At 37.8% G+C, this 22,212-nt stretch overlaps 1 protein-coding gene across 11 annotated transcripts in view; it reads left to right on the plus strand.

The window, feature by feature from the left end:
* wnk2 (WNK lysine deficient protein kinase 2) overlaps window positions 1–22,212 on the plus strand; it is a 170,840-nt gene that overhangs the window by 52,676 nt on the left and 95,952 nt on the right. For all 11 annotated transcript variants that reach the window (XR_010002629.1, XM_062969952.1, XM_062969947.1 and 8 more), the window contains exons 3-8: window positions 3,219–3,391; window positions 4,287–4,507; window positions 11,453–11,610; window positions 16,200–16,288; window positions 17,466–17,685; window positions 19,853–20,141. Coding sequence is in view for 10 of the 11 variants with exons in the window: in XM_062969952.1 (XP_062826022.1) it covers window positions 3,219–3,391; window positions 4,287–4,507; window positions 11,453–11,610; window positions 16,200–16,288; window positions 17,466–17,685; window positions 19,853–20,141 (1,150 nt within the window). In the remaining variant the exon portion in view is untranslated. The remainder of the gene's footprint in view (window positions 1–3,218; window positions 3,392–4,286; window positions 4,508–11,452; window positions 11,611–16,199; window positions 16,289–17,465; window positions 17,686–19,852; window positions 20,142–22,212) is intronic.

Here is a 22,212-nt window from a genome sequence, read left to right on the forward strand (position 1 = left end):
TGTGCTTTGAAATGTGAAAACCTCTTCCCAATTAAAATGGTTGTCAGCTTTCAACTTAGGCTTTCAGACTCCAAAGATCATTCATACTAGTACTTTTTAAGGATGCAAATAATCTTTTAGAATATACAACTATTTCCCACATAGAAAAACATCAGTACCTTGTTCTTTGAGGTATGAGGGTATGTTCAGTATCAGAATCAGCATGGCGTTAGAGTATAACTCTGGAGATCAGCGTTTCCATCCCAACACAGACATTAGACAAGTTGCACACTCTCAGCCTCCAGGGAAAGGCAAAGCGCCTCTGAAGAAATCTTGCCAATACAACCTTGTGGTAATTTCTCCTTTGTGTTGCCATAAATCAAAAATGTCTTGAAAGCACACAACAACAACAGTATTCAGTGTAAATGCATTTATCAGCAGTTATTTTATGGTAACCTCTGAAGTTCATAGTTTTAAAAAAAAAAAAAAAAGCAGGGAGTGTTCATATGTGATTTCCTGTTCCATTCTTAAATTTAACCCACATCCAAGTCTGGCTTTATTTAGCTTCTAACATCTGATGTCTTCTGGGTGCTATATCCAACTTATTCTGACAAAATATTTGGACACACCCCCCCCCCCCCCATCCTCCATGCTATCAGGAAACAATATTTGAATGCTTTACTCAGCCTAAAATGACCCAGAGGTAGGAGATCAAACACATTCTGGGTTTTTCACAACATATTAAATATGTTTTAGTCAGGTCCAGATCAATTTTGAAGGTCATTAGACTTATCTTCTAAAGAGAGTTTTGGGGCAATAGAACTTGTGGGTTTTTTTTTCTTGTGTGGTAAGACTTGGTGGTGGGAAGGGTGTTCATCCCAAAGTATCCTGGGGGGCAATGAAGCCCCCTAGTCTCCCTCTTCTGTTATACACTAAGATTTTGGCATAGGAATCTGTGCAGTAAACATTGTGTTGCTTGGTCTAACAACCTTCAAACTTGATTTGGACTTGACTAAAATGTATTTAATATGTTGTGGTTAGAGAAACTGCTACGGAGTACAAACCTGTAGCTGGAGACTTAAATAGGTAATAGAAAGTGGACGTGGTTATCTCACTTCTTGGCTGCTGTTAGATAGCAAAGTTGAATAGAGTGTGTGTATATGTGCATGCATCTTGAAGTTACCTGTAGACTTATGGCGATCCCTTGAATTTTCAAAGGTTTTTCTTGGGCATGAAATCTTCAGAAGTGGTTTTGCTGGTTCAGTCAATGGAAATATATAGTACAATGAAATAGGAAAACTAGGAAAACATCTGTTCCAATTGTATATATTGACAGATTACATCAAAACTGCTCCTTTCCATTGTGACCTGTGCTCTATATCTTCTGTCTTTCCTCATATTTCGTTTTCATTTCCTTACCTTCTATTGAATTCTTCTTCCTTTAATTTTCTGTTTTCTGTTTTTCAGCTCATTTATGCTTTGCTTCATAACTCCTTAGTCTTCAGACCATATTCTAGTCTCCTCAGAAAAGTACTCTCCCTCAAGTAAACTGTTTTTAGAGCGTGTCTACACTGTCTACACCACTATAACTATCATGACTCAATGCTCTGGGATCATGGGAGTTGTCACTTGGTGAGGCACCAGCATTTTTTGGCAGAGAAGGATAAAAAACCTTGTAAAAATAGAATTCCCATGATTCTATAGCATTGAGCCATGGCAGTTAAAGTGAAGTCAAATTACATTCATTCTGTAGTATAAATGCACTCTTAGCCAGATGGGCAACTATCCTTTTCTTCACAAACATTACTGTAAGCATTCTGACTGTTTGATTTCAAGGTAGTGAGAATTCTGTACCATTGTACCAATTTAGCTGGTTTCTGTCACAATTTTATTATAGTATAGATTAAATATCCATGACGTTCAGGGAGTAGGTTAAATCAATACTAATTATGACCTGTTCCTTCCTGAAACAAGCCTGTTGAATAAATCAGAGCAAAGACAGAAGTTGTGGTCTTAATTTTGATTGATGCATTTACTGATGATGATATGCAAAAATTTATAGTTTGGTATCCAGAGGGTAGAGACATGTGCACATGCAAGTATACAATTTAGATAAGTTGTATAGAAGCATGGTATAAGACATATGAAAAATAAACGAAACTTGGGTTGGGGCAGAACAAGCTACAAATGCCAGTTGCACATACAGCAGAGTCTCACTTACCCAACACTCGCTTATCCAACGTTCTGGATTATCCAACGCTTTTTTGTAGTCAGTGTTTTCAATACATCATGATATTTTGGTGCTAAATTCGTAAATACAGTAATTACTACATAGCATTACTGTGTATTGAACTACTTTTTCTGTCAAATTTGTTGTCTAACATAATGTTTTGGTGTTTAATTTGTAAAATCATAACCTAATTTGATGTTTAATAGGCTTTTCCTTAATCTCTCCTTATTATCCAACATATTCACTTATCCAACGTACTGCCGGCCCGTTTACGTTGGAGAAGTGAGACTCTGCTGTATTTCCAATTCAGAAATTTGCCTGAAGCAATGAAACCAGTTAAGAGGAAACCTAGAAAAAAATAGTCCAGAATGGCAGTGCCCTATGAATCTAATCTAGATGCCATTGTGCACATTATTACAAGATTAGGAATGTATCCTTTGATTTATGATGTTCACTGCTTTTATCAATATAAAACAAGAAGGTTGTAACATATTTGGCCCTTGTAGGAACATTTGCTTTAAGTTTTGTCTGGTTGCTTTACAGATGGTAAAACAAATAGTTTAGATCGAAATATTCTTCTGGGTGGGTGAAAGGTCCGGTGATGAACCCATAGCATGCGTGCCAGAAGGGGCACACAGCACCCTCTCTCCTGACACGTGCCTTCACCTTACCCCCTGCTTGCCCGCCCACTCACTCGTTCCCCCTGCTCACCCTGTGCTCGCACATAACATCCTCCACCCACCCCTGGTTTGGGCACTCCGTCTCCAAAAAGTTCACCATTATTGGTATAGAGGATGTTGCTAAACATTCCTCCTATCTGCATCTTTCTGCAGTTTTCAAAACAACATCCAGAGGGTTAACAAATCCCTCAGCAGCATTTTGGGAGGGGAATGTGGGCGAATCTCCACTGCTGTGTCAGCAGAAATGACTTTTGCTTGTGCACCAGAATCTTTGGACCCAAGTTTTGTTATGCTGACTGTTAACACATATTTTTTTTTTTTTAATGCAGGATAGAAAGCTGACGAAAGTGGAAAGGCAAAGGTTTAAAGAGGAAGCAGAGATGTTAAAAGGCCTTCAGCACCCAAACATTGTTAGATTTTATGACTTTTGGGAATCATGTTTGAAAGGCAAGAAATGTATTGTGCTAGTTACAGAACTAATGACCTCGGGAACCCTGAAAACGTAAGTATTAGCCATATCATGCTCACTATGAAAAAGTATTAGCCACATGCTTGTTAGGAAAAATTGCTCACTTGCTTCATCTCAGCTGTCTCAGTTGTTAAGAAATGAAGTCCTACTTTAGGGCAGCTTGTCTGTCTGCCTTTGAAATAATGGAAGATTAAATTTCACTCCTACTGTGTCCTAGTCTGTTGCTTTATTATGTAACCATCAGCAATTCTGTCCTTATTTCCTCTTCCCCTTGTATTTTGCAATGATTCTATTGGTTCTTCATTCATACCATCTATTATCAAGCCACAATAAAATAATTCATCACTGATGAGAGAGGAGGGAAAGAAGCATTTGGCTCATTGAAAACAAACTGACATGTTTTATTAATCTGAATCATACTAATTAATGTTTTATGATGCTGCTAAGTCTGTTCAATTTGATGATGGCATCAACGGAAACAACTTTTCACTGCTTAAGAGAATAGATTGTTTGCCCCACTGAGATATTTCAGTGCTTATTTTAAAAGCAAGACAATTTTTAAAGTATTTAATGCAGAGGGTATATCAGTTCTATGCCAATTAAACTATATACTGAAATTATGCCACAAATATCAGTTAATAATTCTGCCAAATAATTTCCCGTTTAACCACAGGTACTCTATACATAAAGTCTCAATGAAGAACAAACCTCCAGAATGAGAATTAATAGCTGTTAGTGTTTTAGAACCTGAATTAATAAATGTACATTCTTAGTAGGACTAACATCCTACCTCAAAATTTGTTTGAAAAAGGATACGAATTTTCATTAAATAAAATTCTACACCAACGTGATTTTTATTGTTGTTTTGTTGTCTTATGTTGTACATATAGGATTATTTTTTATTCTGTCGAATTTGTTTCTGTTTCAGATATTTGAAAAGATTTAAAGTGATGAAACCAAAAGTCCTTCGTAGCTGGTGCCGGCAAATTTTGAAAGGTCTCCTGTTTCTGCACACCAGAACTCCACCAATCATTCACAGAGATTTAAAATGTGACAATATTTTTATAACTGGACCAACTGGATCTGTGAAGATAGGAGATTTAGGTTTGGCAACTCTCAAGAGAGCTTCATTTGCCAAAAGTGTGATAGGTAAGCAACCTATATCTATATCTATATCTATATATGTATATGTATATATGAATGATTTACAACTTAATAAAACTATCTTGTGACAATGTCTGAAATTGGAATTCCCCCACCCCCTGTTCCTGAAGCTTTAATATAATTCCTTACAACAGCAGAATTAAGAGTTGTCTTTATTTTGGAACAAATTATGTTTTACTGTGGATTTACATCAATCCTGTTATCAATTGTTTTATAAAATAATACTATAATTATATAAAATAGTTTCATGAAATAATAGTATACAGTGGACCTTCAAGTTTGGAAGATAATAGGTTTTTAAGAAAAACCAAAATTACTGTACAATGGACCCCCCCCCCCCCCCCAGTTCACATGGTTAGCTAGTGTACCCTACAGCCCATGACTGGCTCTCAAAGTCTGAAACTGACTGTGAGCACTTTTAGACTGTAACCCCAACCTTGGAAGATGAGCAGTGGGGCAAGTGACTACTTCCACCACTGTGCCCACCTGAAGATGGGGCTGCTCTGTGAATATTCACACAGTATCCACGTCCTCAGGAGGTATTAGAGAACTTATATTCATGTTGAGAGGAGTACTTCTCCAGTGCTCAAGGCTCTTTATGCAACTGTTGGTTGAGGTAGGGATTAAAGTTCAGAAGATACATCAGAAGATACACAGCAAAGAGGAGACGTGGAAGTATCTTCACCAACATGCCCCCCCCCTCCCGCTTATGTGATTTGCCTTTATGGAATATTGTCTCCTTTCAGTTTTTTTTGTTTTGTTACTATGGAACATTGTATTTATTGTCTGGATCCCAATTTGTGATCACGTTCTTATGAGGGTTGGCTATTTTTGTGTGTGTGAGCAAAGTGACCTTTCTCTCTTCTGACACTAAGGTTTGCTGTTAAGAGTTGTTAAGACATGAGATCAGGAGGCATGCTTGTATGTTGGGCATCCTGTCATCCTAGTTGCATGCTCCCTTAGTTGCTGTTTACTGCTGTCAAGTCAACTTCAACTTATGGTGACCCTATAATGAGAGATCTTCAAGGTATCTTGTCATCAACAGCCCTGCTCAGGTCTTGCAGGTTAAGGACCATGACTCTTTGATTGAATCTGTCCATTTCTAATATGGTCTATCCCTATTTGTTTCCCAGAGATGGTGTGCTGTTGCTGAGTTACAGCACATCTTATACTCTTATAGTAATTTGTAAAGAACAGTGCTGGATGCAGGGAAACAAGCTATTTTAACCCCTCCCCTCAACCACAATTTGAAGTCAGTCATGTTGAAATTTCATATTCCCACATCTCCTGTGCTGGTATCATCTTTTTCATAATTGTATCCCATTTTAGTTATTCTGCTGGCATATTTTTTTTCTTGTGGAATAGTTTAGCTACCTGTGTTGATGCTATATGTGAAGTACTCTGCAATTTGTCTGTCATGGTGAAGTGTCTTATGATCTATTTGCAAAGTTCCCCCCCTCCACACACATTCTATGACCTGTCACCAGCAAATCTTGAATATATAATCTTGTTCTGTAATATGTGTGAATGAAAACTTGCTATTAATAGTAGGTGGCATCGTGCTGCTGTCCTACCTGTGAACAAGTTCTCCTATGGGAAACCACTGAACATTTTTGTTCAGTGGGAGAGAGATGTGGTCAGTTTAAGGTTGTGGAACCAGAGCAGTAGCATTGTTCATGGATCTGCACATATTTCACTGCACAGAGATTTATTTATTTATTTACAACATTTATACTCCGCCCTTCTCACCCGAGAGGACTCAGGGTGGCTTACAAAAATTGGCAAAATTTAATGCCCAAAAATGCAATCATAAAAACAGAACAATACATACAAAGCCATTAATAACATTGTTAAAACACATTATAAAAACCTTAAAAACACACACACACACACACACACACACACACACACATATATATATATATATATATATAATATACGAGATATGCATGTGCACTTGGCATTGCCATTCACTAGTAAGGTGGCACTGCATAACTCCATGTGCATAAATGTATATTACCTTTCCTTGATGCAGAATTTCAGCTGCTGGGTTTTTTAACCATAATTCTCTATTTTATTAATCTTTCTATAATTTCTCCATTAAATGTATTCATTGCACAATCCTTTGTCTACTGTCCATGACCATTTTACTGTAATGCTTACTAAATAATAAATTCCATAGTGTGCAGTTTTGCTTAGAAACTTTTATAGAGAAATAAGAAAATAAGTAGGATTTAAATCTAATTTTGGTTGGATCCCGGTCATAATTCTCAAGGTTCTGTGAATCCATGCAAAGTCTGCAAACATATTGTCTGCAAAAACAGGGATCATATTATATGGAAGGACTTTAATTCATCTTCAGTATTGAAGGGAAAAAAATCTGAGGCTGCAATTCTGCCCAGTAGAGATGAAAAAATGGAGCCTGGAAACTACACATGGTTTCTTCATTCCTTTTTTATGGACAGCTCAACACAGTGTAGAATCATCCGTCACCATCTGTACCACTCAAATCCCAATCACTTTCCTCTCCCCTCTTCTTTGTTTGCTTAGAAATGGAGGAAGAAAAGATGCTTCATCCTGTAGTCCAGCAGGGTTCGATAGGGTGCTCTGGTACCTTTCTGTCTGATAGAGGACTATTATATTGCTACTGGATTTCAGTGGCAATTTGTCTTTTTGAAGGATATATAAAGGTCATTAATTAAATTAGATACATTTTAAATTTTAATAATTGGGTAAATAAATACTTTTTATTAGTTCATAATTTTGGGTTATACATAAAGGCTCAATTTTGGATTGAGCACCTACTGTTGCTTTTAGCAAAAAGGCCCAGTTTCCTGTGGTCTCTCCTTCTCAGCAATGTTCTGAGTGTAGAGAAGAGCGAAACACAGACCACTTATTGCAATGCAGCCTGAGCCCTACCACATGTGCAATGGAGGACCTTCTCACAGTGACACCAGAGGCACTCCAAGTTGCCAACTTCTGGTCAAAGGAAATCTAGTATAATGTCAAGTTTTAACTTTGTGTTTTTTAAAATACATTATAACTGTACCCTCAATTTGCTTCTGAAATGATAAATAAAGCAATGTTCTGAGAGATCTTCTTTCTGTGAGGAAATGTTTCCAGAACTGAGCTTTAACTTTTGTTATCTCCATCATAGAGTTGTCTGCCAATGCAGAAGCACTTCCTAATCTGTGTTTTAAAGAAAACCACATGTACATCACTGTTATACCATGACCAAAGCACTATGGATTATCACTTATCCAAATCCTTACACATGACACATTTTAGATCATGTTTTTTATTTGCTAAATGTGCTTTGTGTGGCAATGTCTTGAACATTTTTATTGACATTTTGCTATTGTCAATGAATTACTGTATATACTCGAAGATAAGCCGAATTTTTCAGCTCTTATTTATGAGCTGAAAAAGCCTCCCCCGGCTTATAATCGGGTCGAGGCCAGCAACAGAGCCTGCAGGCTATTGCTTGCAACATGTGATCTAGTTCCCTCTTCTCCCTTATCAGTGTATTTTCTTTTGCAAAGCCTCCCCCCCCCTCTTAATCAAGGGAATGTTTTGATAAGAGAAAGACACCCTTGCAAGTCAGGAAGAAGAAAAATATATATTCATTAATCTTATGAAAGCATTTTCCCCAGAAATATTTGTTAAACTCTCCTACAGAAATACAGGCATTAACCCCTTGCAAGCTTTTGCCATCTCTATATACCTTTATATGTGTATCTATCTATGTACATTAATTTTATATATGAATTTCCCCTCATATGTTTGCAGGTCTTTGCAAATTCTTTATACATATAGATCCATGTACCTGTGTATCTGTAGCCATACATATACATTATTTTTATATATGATTTTCCCCTCATATGTTTGTAAGTCTCTGTAAATATCTTTATAAAGAGAGTTGTCTGGATAGATATAATATATTCGTACCTAACTATATATAGGGCTTGAAAATATTGCAGGGGGGAAATGAATACACAAATATATATAGACATGTCTAGATAGATGTGTGTGTGTGTGTGTATGGCTTGCAAATATTGTAGGGGAAATGCACATACACACAGAGGGGATTTGCAAACGTTTCAAGGGGAAATGCATATGTGAAATTAGTGTCTATAATTATCGCACCTCAGGCTAAGTTCACCTTGCTATAGATACCCAGTCAGGCACACAGATAGTCTTTTAATAATAATAATAATAACTTTATTTTTATACCCCGCCCCATCTCCCTGAAGGGACTCTGGGCGGCTCACATGGGGCCATGCCCAATACAACAATCAAAAATCAATCACAAAGCCATAACACAATTAACCCAATAAAAACATCAACATCAATAAAAACAATCATTAAAATGAACATGAATCATGCAATATTAAAATCAGGGGACTAAATTCATAGATCCTGGACAAAGTGCAGAAAATACCAAAATGGAGACAGGTAATTTCACAGTTAAAATAGACAATAAAGTGCAGTGTAATAATGGTAAGGTTTTGAGGTTTTTATTAAGCAAAGCAGAATATAAATCAAGCAAGCAATCAAAAGGTAGTTCAAAGTTGTAGTGAAAGAGTCAATAAGTCCAATAAGATCACCAGGTAAAGAAGTGTCCAATAATCCAAAATGTAAGGTCCATAAGTTCAAAGAGCATGGCAAGAGCAATAATCCACAAGGCAAGGTATTAGTCCATAGAGTCCAAAGATCAATAATCCACAAGGCAAGGTATTAGTCCATAGAGTCCAAAGAACGAGGCCCAAGAATCCAAGAACACTGGCAAGGAAAACATCCACATAGATGAAGCGATGAATTGCTCTGACAAAGAGTGATCTGCAAAAGCACACTTTAATAACAATTCAGGAAGGCGTTCCTTTTCCCACAGTTAGACTCCCGTTTGCGCGCTAAACGCTCACTTCTACGAAACTGGGAACCCATACAAGACAAACGGTCCTCTCTGGATAACTCATTGCTTGTGCTACCATTATCTTGCACCTGGCCTGGAGCTAAACCGTCTCCCTCATTATTTTCCAAAGCTGAAGTTTCTCCCTCATCATTTCTCAAGGGAAGAATGTCTGTCTGACCGTTATCTATTTCTCCTGGGGTCAGCAGTTCATCCTGCTCAAACTGAAACTGCATCTCTGAGCTGGCTTTAGCCTCAGACTGCTGCTCTTGAATCCCAAACCCAGAATCCCCTTCATCTTCATCCTGAATCTGGCCAGCCTGTGGCTGGGATACAACAATAATTATAGATCTATATCTAGCTCTGCATTGTTTATATAAGTATTGAATGTTTGCCTGTTACTATGTTGGAAGCCGGCCTGAGTCCCCATGGGGAGATGGGGTGGGATCCAAATGAAGGTTTATTATTATTATTATTATTAGTAGTAGTAGTAGTAGTAGTAGTATTAGGTTATTGTTGATACCATATTGTTTTGTTGCCCCTACTTTTCCACTTATAGAGCTAGTTTATTGTTTTCTTTGAAATACGGTAAATATTCAAAAACATTTAACCTACTGATGCCTCAATTAATGAAATGTTATTGGTATCTATTTTTATTTTGAAATTTACCCATAGCTGCTGCATTTCCCACCCTCGGCTTACACTCGAGTCAATAAATTATCCCAGTTTTTTGTGGTAAAATTAGGTGCCTTGGCTTATATTCGGGTCAGCTTATATTCGACTATATATGGTACATGTCTTCAAGGAGAAGAATGTTGCTTTGTTAATTGCTTGTTCAACAAGACTGTAGTGTCTCAATTACCAAGCTGCTGCTCACTATCTCAATGGGTTTTATTCTGTACTGCTTTGATTTCTGTTCCTTTTGTTTTTCCTCCTATCTTTGTACATAAAGGGAACCTTTGTAGGGTTGTAAATGACTTCCAGTTTTGAAACAATAATTAAAATATCTCTTCAGTGCTTAGATTTGTGTCAGTCAATAGATATAGTTTATGTAGTTGCCATTGGGTTCATTTGTCAGAAAGGCACAGGGTGGTGATTGATGTTTCTTCACAGTGTCAAAATGTGATAATTATAATGAAGGTGAATGTTGTACATCAGCTAAAATACTAGCTTTGGGTGTGGAAGTGCTAAGCTTTAGTATGTTTCTTATTAGCTTTACAATATTTTTGTTAATTAACACTTCTTTGATTATTGAGATTAAAGTGTTGTTTAATGAAATATGATTCTGCAACAATGTGTTGTTACTCTTCAAATCCTTGTCATGCACCATAATTTGATTGTATCTTGAGAAGGTAAGATCAGGACTAGATTTAGCTTTTTTCCCCAATGGTGCTATAATTGAAAGCCCAAAGCAGAGAGGCACAAATAAATTTATTCATGGTAGATTGTGAGACGATAAAACCTTCCTGTATTTACCTTGGCCACTAACTTTCATTTTAGTTTACCTTAATTATAACTTAATAAAGGTAGAAATGGAGTAGGGATGAGGCACAAATTCAAAAAAAATGAAATAAATGTGAATTGACCACAAGTAAAATATATGGATTGAGTTCAAAGGAAACAGCCAGTAGCCCTGTTCTTCTAATCCTTGCACAATAATTACCTCAAGTGTTCACACAACACTATAATATTTAGGTGCTTCTGAAGCAGCTTCTATGCCTGTAGTAGTGGAAAGTGGAAGAGCACCTGACTTTGGATTTATTTATTTTTCCTTGTAAATGTATAACATCCAAGTAAGGCGGCTTTTCTCTCAATGGAAAAATCTCCTTAGCATTGAAAATGGCACCTTTGAACCAACCCAGTATTTACAATTACAGTACTTCATTCTTAAAATTCTTGCACAAGGTGTTCTCAGATTGATACATTTTAGCATCTTTTTGATATTTGTAATATGAGAATGGAAGGCTTGATCCTATATGTGCTGATGAGTGTATACAAATCAACTGTGTATTTGTGTTCAGGTACTCCAGAATTTATGGCGCCCGAAATGTATGAAGAACACTATGATGAATCAGTGGATGTATATGCTTTTGGAATGTGTATGTTGGAAATGGCTACCTCAGAATATCCTTATTCAGAATGCCAGAATGCTGCTCAAATTTACAGGAAAGTAACCTGTGTAAGTAGGGATGTTTTTCATATATATGGTCATTTTCTTTTTCAGACTATGATTTTTATTGTTAACTTTCAGCATATGCATATTAAGATATTATTAAGAAAGCTAGTACATTCTAATACCACTTCCTTCTGAAGCTATCAATGTCAATTTGTGTTTTCCTATTATGTGTGGAGAATAATGAAATCCCCAGTGGTACTCCCTCCTTTCTTCCATGCTCGAACCCACACAAGTAATTGCACTTGAATTGCTGATCTTCTTCCTACATTTTTTTTTTATGTCAGGAGTGACTTGAGAAACTGCAAGTCCCTTCTGGTGTGAGAGACTTGGCCGTCTGCAAGGACGTTGCCCAGGGGACGCCCGGATGTTTTGATGTTTTCCTTGTGGGAGGCTTCTTTCATGTCCCCGCATGAAGCTGGAGTTGAAAGAGATGAGCGCTCTCCCCGGGTTGGTTTCGAACCTGGCAGCCTTCAGGTCAGCAACCCAACCTTCAAATCACAAGGCTTTAACCTACTACGCCATCGGGGGCTCCTTTTTCCTACTGAAGTGAGTCAATTTACCTGTCTCTCCATTATTGGTAGCTAGCTGCTCCACAAATATTTGAGACTGCACCATTGCAACCCTCAGTTTGTGCCTTAGCACAAACTGAGTACACTTATAAGAATTTTCTTTAGAGTGATTTCTAGGTCCCTCCCATAGATTTTAATAAAACCAGAGAATTCCTCCAGAATACTTTGCCTGATTCCCTCAAGCTTATTAGGACACAGCAGGAATGTCTATGGGATTATCTTGAGAAGATTGCATGGACTGGCAAGATCAACTTGAAAGACAAATGACAAACTGAGGTTTCTGGGTGTGTCATTGTATGCTGTGTGATACAAAGTTACTTTATTGGATATTTGTGTTTTGCAGTAAGAGCTGATGGCTCCATTGACAATGGTATGGTTAATTTTGGGTTCTAGTCCAAACTATTAAAAAAAGCTATTGCAGATGCTAAGATCTACTTTACAAATAGGTTCAACAGCTTGAATAGTACTTTTATGTGTTTGATTGAAATTGTTGTTGATGTTGTTGTTATGGATTGAAATGTGAAACAGATCCCCAGCGCTATTAACAGCTCTCTGTTCTGTTCTCAAAGGCTGGAGCCTATCTAGAGCAAATTTTGTGAGTTCATGGTGAACAGGTAGTACAGGGAAAAGAAGAGAACGAGGGAGTCCTGTTGTCAAAGCAGGTGTCGCTTGCTCAACTTTTGGATGTTGTCCTTAAGTCTTAGGAAAACAGTATTTTTATAATTTTTACAATCGTACTTTTCTTTTGTATGACAAAATCCTTGCTTTCTTGGGTACATTTTTTCATCATTTTTAGTTGCAGCCATGCCAGAGCCTTGTTAATATCCTTTGTAAATAGCCTAGAATGGATCTCTTTCATTAAAGTGGTTATATCTGCATGAAACAAAGTATGCTTTCACAGCTTCATATGAATGTTCTAAGTCTGTTCGTGGTGGACAATAGAATCCTGCAAACATTTGAATGTAGAATTGAATATTTTGTTTATGAATAAATGTAGACATAAAGTCGATCTGCCTAGTAAAAAAAGGTTGCATCTATCACTGTAGGCAAATTTCTCCGGCTTGACACTCTGTGGATGTGTTGGAATACAGCTCTCATTAACTCTGTTCTGGCTGAGGAATGTTATAGTGCAGGGGTCCCCAAACTAAGGCCCGGGGGCCGGATGTGGCCCTCCAAGGCCATTTACTTGGCCCCCGCTCTCAGTTTTAGACTTAGGCTCGCCCAAAGTCTGAAATGACTTGAAGGCACAACAACAACAATCCTACTTGATTATCTCATTGACCAGAAGCAGGCCCACACTTCCCACTGAAATCCTGATAAGTTTAAAGTATGTTGGTTAAAAATATTTTTATTTTTAAATATTGTATTGTTCTTTCATTTACCAATATTGTAAATGAAATATTGTAAATGAATGATATGGTAATAATATAATAATATTACAGTATAATGGTATAGTACAATATAGTAATATATAATGCTTATATTATGCTATGCTAATAATATAATGTATGTACATACAACTTGTAAGCCGCTCTGAGTCCCCTTCGGGGTGAGAGAGGGTGGGGTATAAATGTAGTAAATAAATAAGTAATTGTTGCTGGGGGTTTTTTTTGCACTACAAATAAGACATGTGCAGTGAGCATAGGAATTTGTTCTTTTTTTTTTCAAATGATAATTCTGCCCCTCAACAATCTGAGGGACCATGAATTGGCCCTCCACTTAAAAAGTTTGAGGACCCCTGTTATAGTGTAATACATCTGAAGGGCAGGAGGATGGAGAAGGCTGCTTTAGCCTTAGTTTAGAGCACTTTTATGTGTTTTTGAAACAAGTGTTAATGCTCTTCTTATTAATCATGATGCATTTTCATAAGATACCACTGTTTTCTAAGCAGTTCTTAAACCCTTGGAATGTAAACAATTAAGATATTCAAAATGTATCAGAATTGTAATCATCTCAAACATTTAACATGTCTGAGAAGATTTATTCAATGAATTCAAAATGGCAATGAAATTTGATTTCCATACTGACAAATATATATAAATTAGATTGTTCACCTTAAAAAAAACTTAAACTCTTTCATTATATTCTCTTTAAGTCATTATTAAGGAAGCCTTTGGTGGGTCCTTGGTATCTGCTGGGGTTTGGTTCCAAGATCACCCATGAATACTAAAATCTATGGATGAACAAGTTCCACTATACTATAATCTATATAAATAAAAATGTAAATGTCTGTTTGTTCATAACATCATATCTCCCAAACTACTTCACCGATTGCTACAAAATTTGGACACAACACAGCATTCGAACTGGCGAGTGTTTTTATGTATTCACATACCCACTATTATACAAATGTCACACCTGAGACAGGTAAAACATGCTTTGCTTCAAAAACAACACCATCTGCTGGATGTCCAAGCAACACATGCTATACTAAATATGACTGTTCTAAAACTTAAATCTCCCATGCTCGGGACTTGGCTCTCCTTAAAGCCAGCCGTGGTCTGCGCTTGGCTCTCCTCATGGCCTCCATCCCCAATACCCTCTCCCCTGGCTCTTCTGGGACCAAGATACTTGTCTTGCTGGCCTCCCTTCTTCCAAGAGAAGAGGCCCTCCAGTGCCACCTCCATCTTGCTAGGGCCAGAGCCACCATTACCGTTCCACAGCCTGGTCATCCCCCACCGAGCCTGCCTCCCTTCCTCCCTCTGGAGCAGAACTGGGAGAAGAAGAGCAGGAAAAGGGTGGAGGGGCAGGTAGGGAAAACCAGGGGGTGGGGAGGGGTGGAGCACGGGCCCAGGGGAAGGAGGCAGGCAGGGAGATAGGCCCAGCCCAAGCCCCAGGCTCCCATAGCCTCATGTTTTGCCCGGCTATGCTTGGCACTGCCTCATGCTTGCTCCTCTAGGAAGATTGGAGGCTCAGATGGAAGGAAGGATTGAATTGTAGGAAGGGAGAGATAGATAGGAGGGAAGGAAAGGAAAGGGTTTTCTCAAAACACACTGATCATTATTATATAGACCAGTAACACTGTTATTACTGTCAGTATTATATACACCAGAGATATATATATATACACACACACACAGAGTATTTATATTATATTATGTTATATTATTATATTATATAGGCCATTATTATTATTATCAACATTATTACTCTTACTACTGTTGTTGTTGTTGTTGTTATTATTATTATTTAGACCAGGATTATTATTAAGACATAGACTATTTATTTATTTATTTATTTACAGTATTTATATTCCGCCCTTCTCACCCCGAAGGGGACTCAGGGCGGATTACAATGAACACATATATGGCAAACATTCAATGCCAACAGACAAACAACATTCAGTTTTAGACAGACACAGAGGCATTTTTTTAAAAAACATCTTTCCAGCTTCACGATTCCGGCCACAGGGAGGGCTGTTGCTTCACTCTCCATTGGTCGCTGTTCTTCCTCTTCTTTTCCTCATGAGCAGTTTTATGGTGTTGTAGATTAGTTAAATTAGCCTCACGTATAAAGCGTCCCTAAATTTTCCCTACTTGACAGATGCAACTGTCTTTCGGGGCTGCTAGGTCAACAGCAAGCCGGGGCTATTATTATTATTTTTTATGGTCGGAGGCTTAACCCGACCCGGGCTTCGAACTCATGACCTCTCGGTCAGTAGTGATTTATAGCAGCTGGTTGCTAGCCAGCTGCGCCACAGCCCGGCCCCACTAATATCAATATAAATGAAACAAAAAAATGAACGCCCACAAGCATTGTGAAATCAAATATAATAGAAACCTGCTTTTTTTCTTCTCTTTCTTTTCAATTTCACCAGACTGGGCCACAGCAACACATAGTGGGATACAGCTAGTGGTGTAATAAAATAAAATTGCTTATGGAACTTTTTTTGGGGGGGAGGGGGGTTGAAAGCCATGAATGGTGAATCCATGAATATGGAAGTCTACCAGATTTGAGTGAACTCAACTCAGTTGTGGGTATGGTGAGGATGACAGAGCTGATGATGGTTTTTCCTTCTTACAGGGTGTCAAACCAGCAAGTTTTGATAAAGTTACTGACCCTGAAATTAAGGAGATAATTGGAGAGTGCATTTGCAAAAATAAAGAAGAAAGGTTGGTTTAATATAATTAATTTCTGCTACATTTAAAACAATCAATTAAATTGGTTTATATGAATTGCTTGATTGGAACAAACTGATAAAAGCTGGGGAGGGGAATAAATGTTAAGTTGATGAGGTTCTTAGGATTTTTTCATATGTTTTCCTGGTTTAAGCTAAGTGCATTGATCCTTTTCAATATTGTTTCTCAACATTCGACGGTTAGAAATTAATTTTGCCACTCTGTTGGATAATTTACAGGTCAAGTGTGTAGTAGATCTTTCAGTGATTTTTGAAAGGAAATTTGGGGAAATTTGGGGTTTCATTACTCTCTAGGAATAGATTCCAGAAGATGAAACTCGAAGATTTCTGAAGTTCACAGTTATTACCTTGTGGTGTCTTCCAAAATTTTATCTTAATGCAGATTTAATTTACCATCTGTGTAAAACCGGGGAGAGGGGTGTTAAGGGTTGATATTTGTCAATAGTGATAAATATGATCATATTAAGTTCTGTATATCTTTTCTGTCACATCCCGTACAGCAGGAACATATAACTTCTCTAGCAGGTAATTAGGAATGGGGAGACACACTGTTGCTCCCCAAACTCCCCAGGAATAACATGTTAATTTGATGCCACCACCATGCTGCTGGGGCAATGCAACATCACTGCCATTTTGCAATGAGATGCCTGTGAAGGGAATAGTGCAAACTACAGAAAACAGCTAGAGAGAGTAAATGTCATAGAGATCTGGAAAGTCCAGAGGCACCTGAGTGGAAGATTGGATGTAGAACAACAAATTCAAACTGAGTCCAAAAATACAGAGGTGAATCTGGTCAGAATGTCAACCAAGGGGATTGATTATTTTCCATTTTGAATGTGGTTGCATCTCCTTCAGAATTCTTTAGAGTTAATGCATCCTTTGTGTCCTTCTTTCATTTTTTTTCTTTTGCTAAATAGTAATAATAAGACATGCATATCCTCTAAGACCCATACTCCTAATCAAACATACATAAACGAAGGCTGGGTGTCCATTTGCCAAGAGTGCTTTGATTGTGTATGGCAGGAGGTTGGGCTGAATGGCCTTTGTGGCCCCTTCAAACTCAGCTTCTATAATTCTAAAATTTTGTAATAAAAACGGTCTTGAAATTATTTGTGTCTTTACTCTGGTTTTGTAATTTGTTTTTTCTTCAGGTACGAAATTAAAGATTTGCTAAGCCATGCCTTTTTTGCTGAAGATACTGGGGTAAGAGTGGAACTTGCAGAAGAAGATGATGGTAGGAAATCCTCTATTGCCTTAAGACTCTGGGTAGAAGATCCTAAGAAACTGAAAGGAAAACCCAAAGATAATGGAGCCATTGAGTTTACTTTTGATCTGGAGAAGGAAACTCCTGATGATGTTGCACAAGAAATGGTAAAATAAACTTCTCCTGACAAAAAAAAAAGTATATAAGTAGTACTTAAAATCTCAAAGGACACCAGGAGCTAATCTGGTAAAGTAAATTTCATTAAAAAATTTCAGCACAGAATATTTGTTAAAAACTATAAATGATATTGTGGTTGGAAAACAGAAGACAGTTGATGTCCCTGTATTTGGTTTATATATACTTTAAAATTCAGTTTAATAAAAACTGGAAAGCAGTTATCCATAAAAAGTGTAAATTGGATATTAAGTTAAAACATCTAGATGTTTGTCTTCAGAATTTTCACAGCAGTAATTGTGTCTGTATATTTGTGTTTAAGCTGCTGGAATAAATTCTGCACTATTTGTGTCATTTCCTGCAGAAATATAAAATATATCTAAATTCATTATTGGTTAAAATGGTGGAAATTAAGAACATTACTATGTAAGGTTTGGCACCACTATGGTTGAATAGATATGTCGTTAAGAGAACTTTTGTCATGCTTGCAGTTGAATTGTTTCACATACAGGAATAATATATTGTTATGAATGAACATGTCTTACACTTTTTAAAAATTGATAAAGGAAAAGAAGAAACAGGAATTTACACCAGTCACAAGACTGGGTTTGGATACTGATTTCATGTTTTGGAATATATCTCAATTGAACTCTGATTTGTAGGTTGTCTACTTGAACCCAGGTGTAAATCCTGAGCTGAAAATCCAGATCTTTGGAGCGGGAAGGCAATTACTATTCCCAGAAATAATCAAATTTGTGTGAGATTTAAAAAATCTTGGATTCAATGTAATTTGTGAACATAGTAGCATGTTAGGAGGATTAGTATTACACTATTCAAATGTCAGATTTTAAATAGGTACAGAGAGTTTGAGATATACACCTATATAGTTTCCCATCCTCAGAACCAGCGTGTACCCTCTAATTTGTTGACAAATTGCCATATCAACTTTCAGCAGCAAACCAGCAAAAAAAAAAAAACCACTTTGAAGGAAATAAGAAAACCTTGCTTTCCTACCCTGCTGCTTAATTTGGGGAGCAAAGGGGGGGGGGACTTCCTCAAAGTAAGTGTTCATATCTTTTCAGCCAGAAATTTGTCAGTGTATATTGTGGCCAGATTTCAATGGGATGGTTGAAAGGAGCTTGTAGACTGCAGAAATGATATTGGGAGCCACATTATCCTTTACAATTTGCCTACTGCTGCTGGAACATTATCAGAATCAGTCTTAGGGCTGAGTTTCTGTCCATCTATTGTAACTTGACCCAGAATAATCATAATTATCTCAACCCTGTTCAAATGTGTCTGGATCCATAAATCAATAAGAACAATAGGTTCATCAAATGACTTTTTTTTAAATGGTCCCTTACTTACTAGATGAAATTAATTTGACCAGTATATCAAAAGGTCTCAACTGGGTTGACCACAAAGATGTGTTAAGTTCGTATCTTGGTGAAATTGCCAGTAGAAAGTATGGATCAGTCAGTTTGTCCCGATGGGCACCTATAAGACCAAAAGAGCTCTGTGTACCACTTCAGAAATGGGCAAAAAATATTTTGTGCCCTATCTCTTCCACCAATCTATCTTTTATGAAAACAGGCCAATTTCTCTAAACAAGGTCTAGCAGCTGTGTATTATTTATTTATTTATTTATTTATTTGATAGACTTGACACATAGGTATTCTCTGTAGACCTTTGTTTTAAAAAGTTTTTTTTCAAGTTGCCTTTCAATTTGGAATTTTCTCACTTTAGTTATTTAAGAAGCAGACATATGGGTTTATGTGAATTGTCTGATTGCCAGATATGAATGCAGTGTGTACAGGTTTTAATTATTTCTAAAAATGCTCCCTCCTTTTCAGCCATCTGTTATGCATTGACTGAAAAAAACATTTCCTGGTAATGACTGATCTTACATGAAACTACAGTGATCTTAAAATTGTTAGGTTACATATATTTAAATAGAATAGTTGTTGCTCACACAAATGATTCCTTATGTAAAATTAAATATATGTAATATGAACAAATGTTGATTTTTACAATGATGTGTCTCCCTTTTTTAAAGGAACAGTCTAATGTATCCTAAATGTTTTATGAAATTACTGTTGTGAATGACCCTATGTATTAATGTGAATTCATACTTGAAAATTGGTTATGGTTTTCTTTCAGGTTGAAGCTGGATTTTTTCATGAGAGTGATGTCAAAATAGTTGCAAAGTCAATACGTGACAGAGTAGCATTAATACTGTGGAGAAGAGAAAGAATTTGTCCTGTGTTACAATCTGAGGATCAACGGGATCTTGAGAGTTCAGAAAAATCAAAGGCCCCACAAGCACAACCAGTTCAGGTTACTTACCTTTCTCATACTGGTCATCACATCTTGTCTGAACCAGAAGAGCCTGAAGCTGACCAGCACCTTTCTCAGCAGAATCTTCCCACAAGCGTCACTTCTCTTGCATGTAAGTATTCTGTTTGAGTGTGTTTGTTGTCCGTATGGAATTGCTTGGAGGAGTTCAACTGACAGTTCCAGCAGAAGCATGAAAGCCTCCATCTCCAATTCAGGCCCTTTCATATACATGCTCCGTTGAACCAAGAAAATCCCTGGGGCTGGTTTTCAGGCAGCCTCTGGGACTGCAGGATGCAAGAGAAAGGTAGAGGCTTTCCATTATGAATTAGATTCTGGCTTGAACTTAGATTCTGCCTTTATTTAGGTTTGAAACCTTAATTGTCCAAGGGACTTGTGCATTTACAGTGAAGAATGCACATAAATTAATTGAAGTTTAGGAGAATTGTGTCGGTTATGTTACTCTGCCAGCACATGTGTGGACCGCACAGCAAGAAAGGTATGGTGAGACAAAAGGAGTAGGTGAAAAGATTGATTGGGCTATGTAAACTTAATAGAAAACCCTTCAGGTTTTTTGTAACAAATTAAACAAGAGATCAGGGTGTTTGTTTATTTTTACAAATTGCATACTCAAGCATCGACCTTAACGATTTGCTGTACAAATTATGGCTCATAATTTGTTAGTTATGGGAGAGTAACTACCACAAATTATGCAGTCGAGTTTCCCGCTTTTGGGGAAATCGCCAGGGGTCAGCACACCCGGAGTGCAATGGATGAGCTGCAGCAGTCCATCCTCAGTTGTGCAGGTTTCCATATACAGTAGAGTCTCGCTTATCCAACGTAAACGGGCCAGCAGAACGTTGGATAAGCAAATATGTTGGATAATAAGGAAAGATTAAGGAAAAGCATATTAAACATCAAATTAGGTTATGATTTTACAAATTAAGCACCAAAACCTCATGTTATACAACAAATTGGACAGAAAAAGTAGTTCAATGCGCAGTGATGCTATGTAGTAATGACTGTATTTACGAATTTAGCACCAAAATATCACGATATATTGAAAACATTGACTACAAAAATGTGTTGGATAATCCAGAACGTTGGATAAGTGAGTGTTGGATAAGTGAGACTCTACTGTACTCTTCATGCTTGAGAACCAAACAGAAGCTCATTGGCTCTTTCTAATTCTCAAAACCCCTTTCTTTTCTGCTAATTTTGATTAAGATGGTTTTACACTGGAGTGGTCTCCCTCCTCACCATGGAGACTGTACAAAGAGGCAAGAAGTTCCTTTACACACTGCAATTGACCCAGTGCCAAGGCTATAGATGGAATTGCCTGTCCTTCCAAATGTTGATGGACTGCAGTTCCCAGAATTCTTTGCCATTGGCTGTGGTGTTGAAAGTCCAATAATATCTGGGGGGCCACACAATTACCACTACTGCTATAAAGCACTTGAACTATGCCAAGAAGTAGAATGGGTCATGATTACACAGTTTCAGACTACTATATTAACGAACTAAAATGTTTTTGACCAAGACTATACTAATCCAGGTTTAATTGGAATGGGTAACTATAATTTTCTGGTTTTGTAAAACCTCCTTTTCACCTGTCACTAAGGAGGCTGTTCAGGTCCTGAACCGGTGTCTGGCCTTTGTGTCGGACTGAATGAGGGCCAACAAATTGAAATTGAATCCAGACAAGACAGAGGTCCTCCTGGTCAGTCGTAAGGCTGAACAGGGAATAGGGTTACAGCCTGTGTTGGACGGGGTCACACTCCCCCTGAAGACACAGGTTCACAGTCTGGGGGTTCTCCTGGACTCATCGCTGAGCCTGGAGCCCCAGGTCTCGGCGGTGGCCAGGGGAGCCTTCGCACAACTCAGACTTGTGCGCCAGCTGCGCCTGTTCCTTGGGAGGTCTGTCTTGGCCACGGTGGTCCACGCTCTGGTTACATCCCGTTTGGATTACTCCAATGCGCTCTACGTGGGGCTGCCTTTGAAGACGGCCCGGAAGCTCCAACTAGTACAACGGGCGGCAGCCAGACTAATAACTGGGGCGGCTTACAGGGAGCATACCATCCCCCTGTTAAGCCAGCTCCACTGGCTGCCAATATGCTACCAAGCCCAATTTAAAGTGCTGGTTTTGACCTACAAAGCCCTAAACGGTTCTGGTCCAACTTACTTGT

This window comes from Anolis carolinensis, chromosome 2 (genome assembly GCF_035594765.1).
Source record: "Anolis carolinensis isolate JA03-04 chromosome 2, rAnoCar3.1.pri, whole genome shotgun sequence".
NCBI lineage: Eukaryota > Metazoa > Chordata > Lepidosauria > Squamata > Dactyloidae > Anolis > Anolis carolinensis.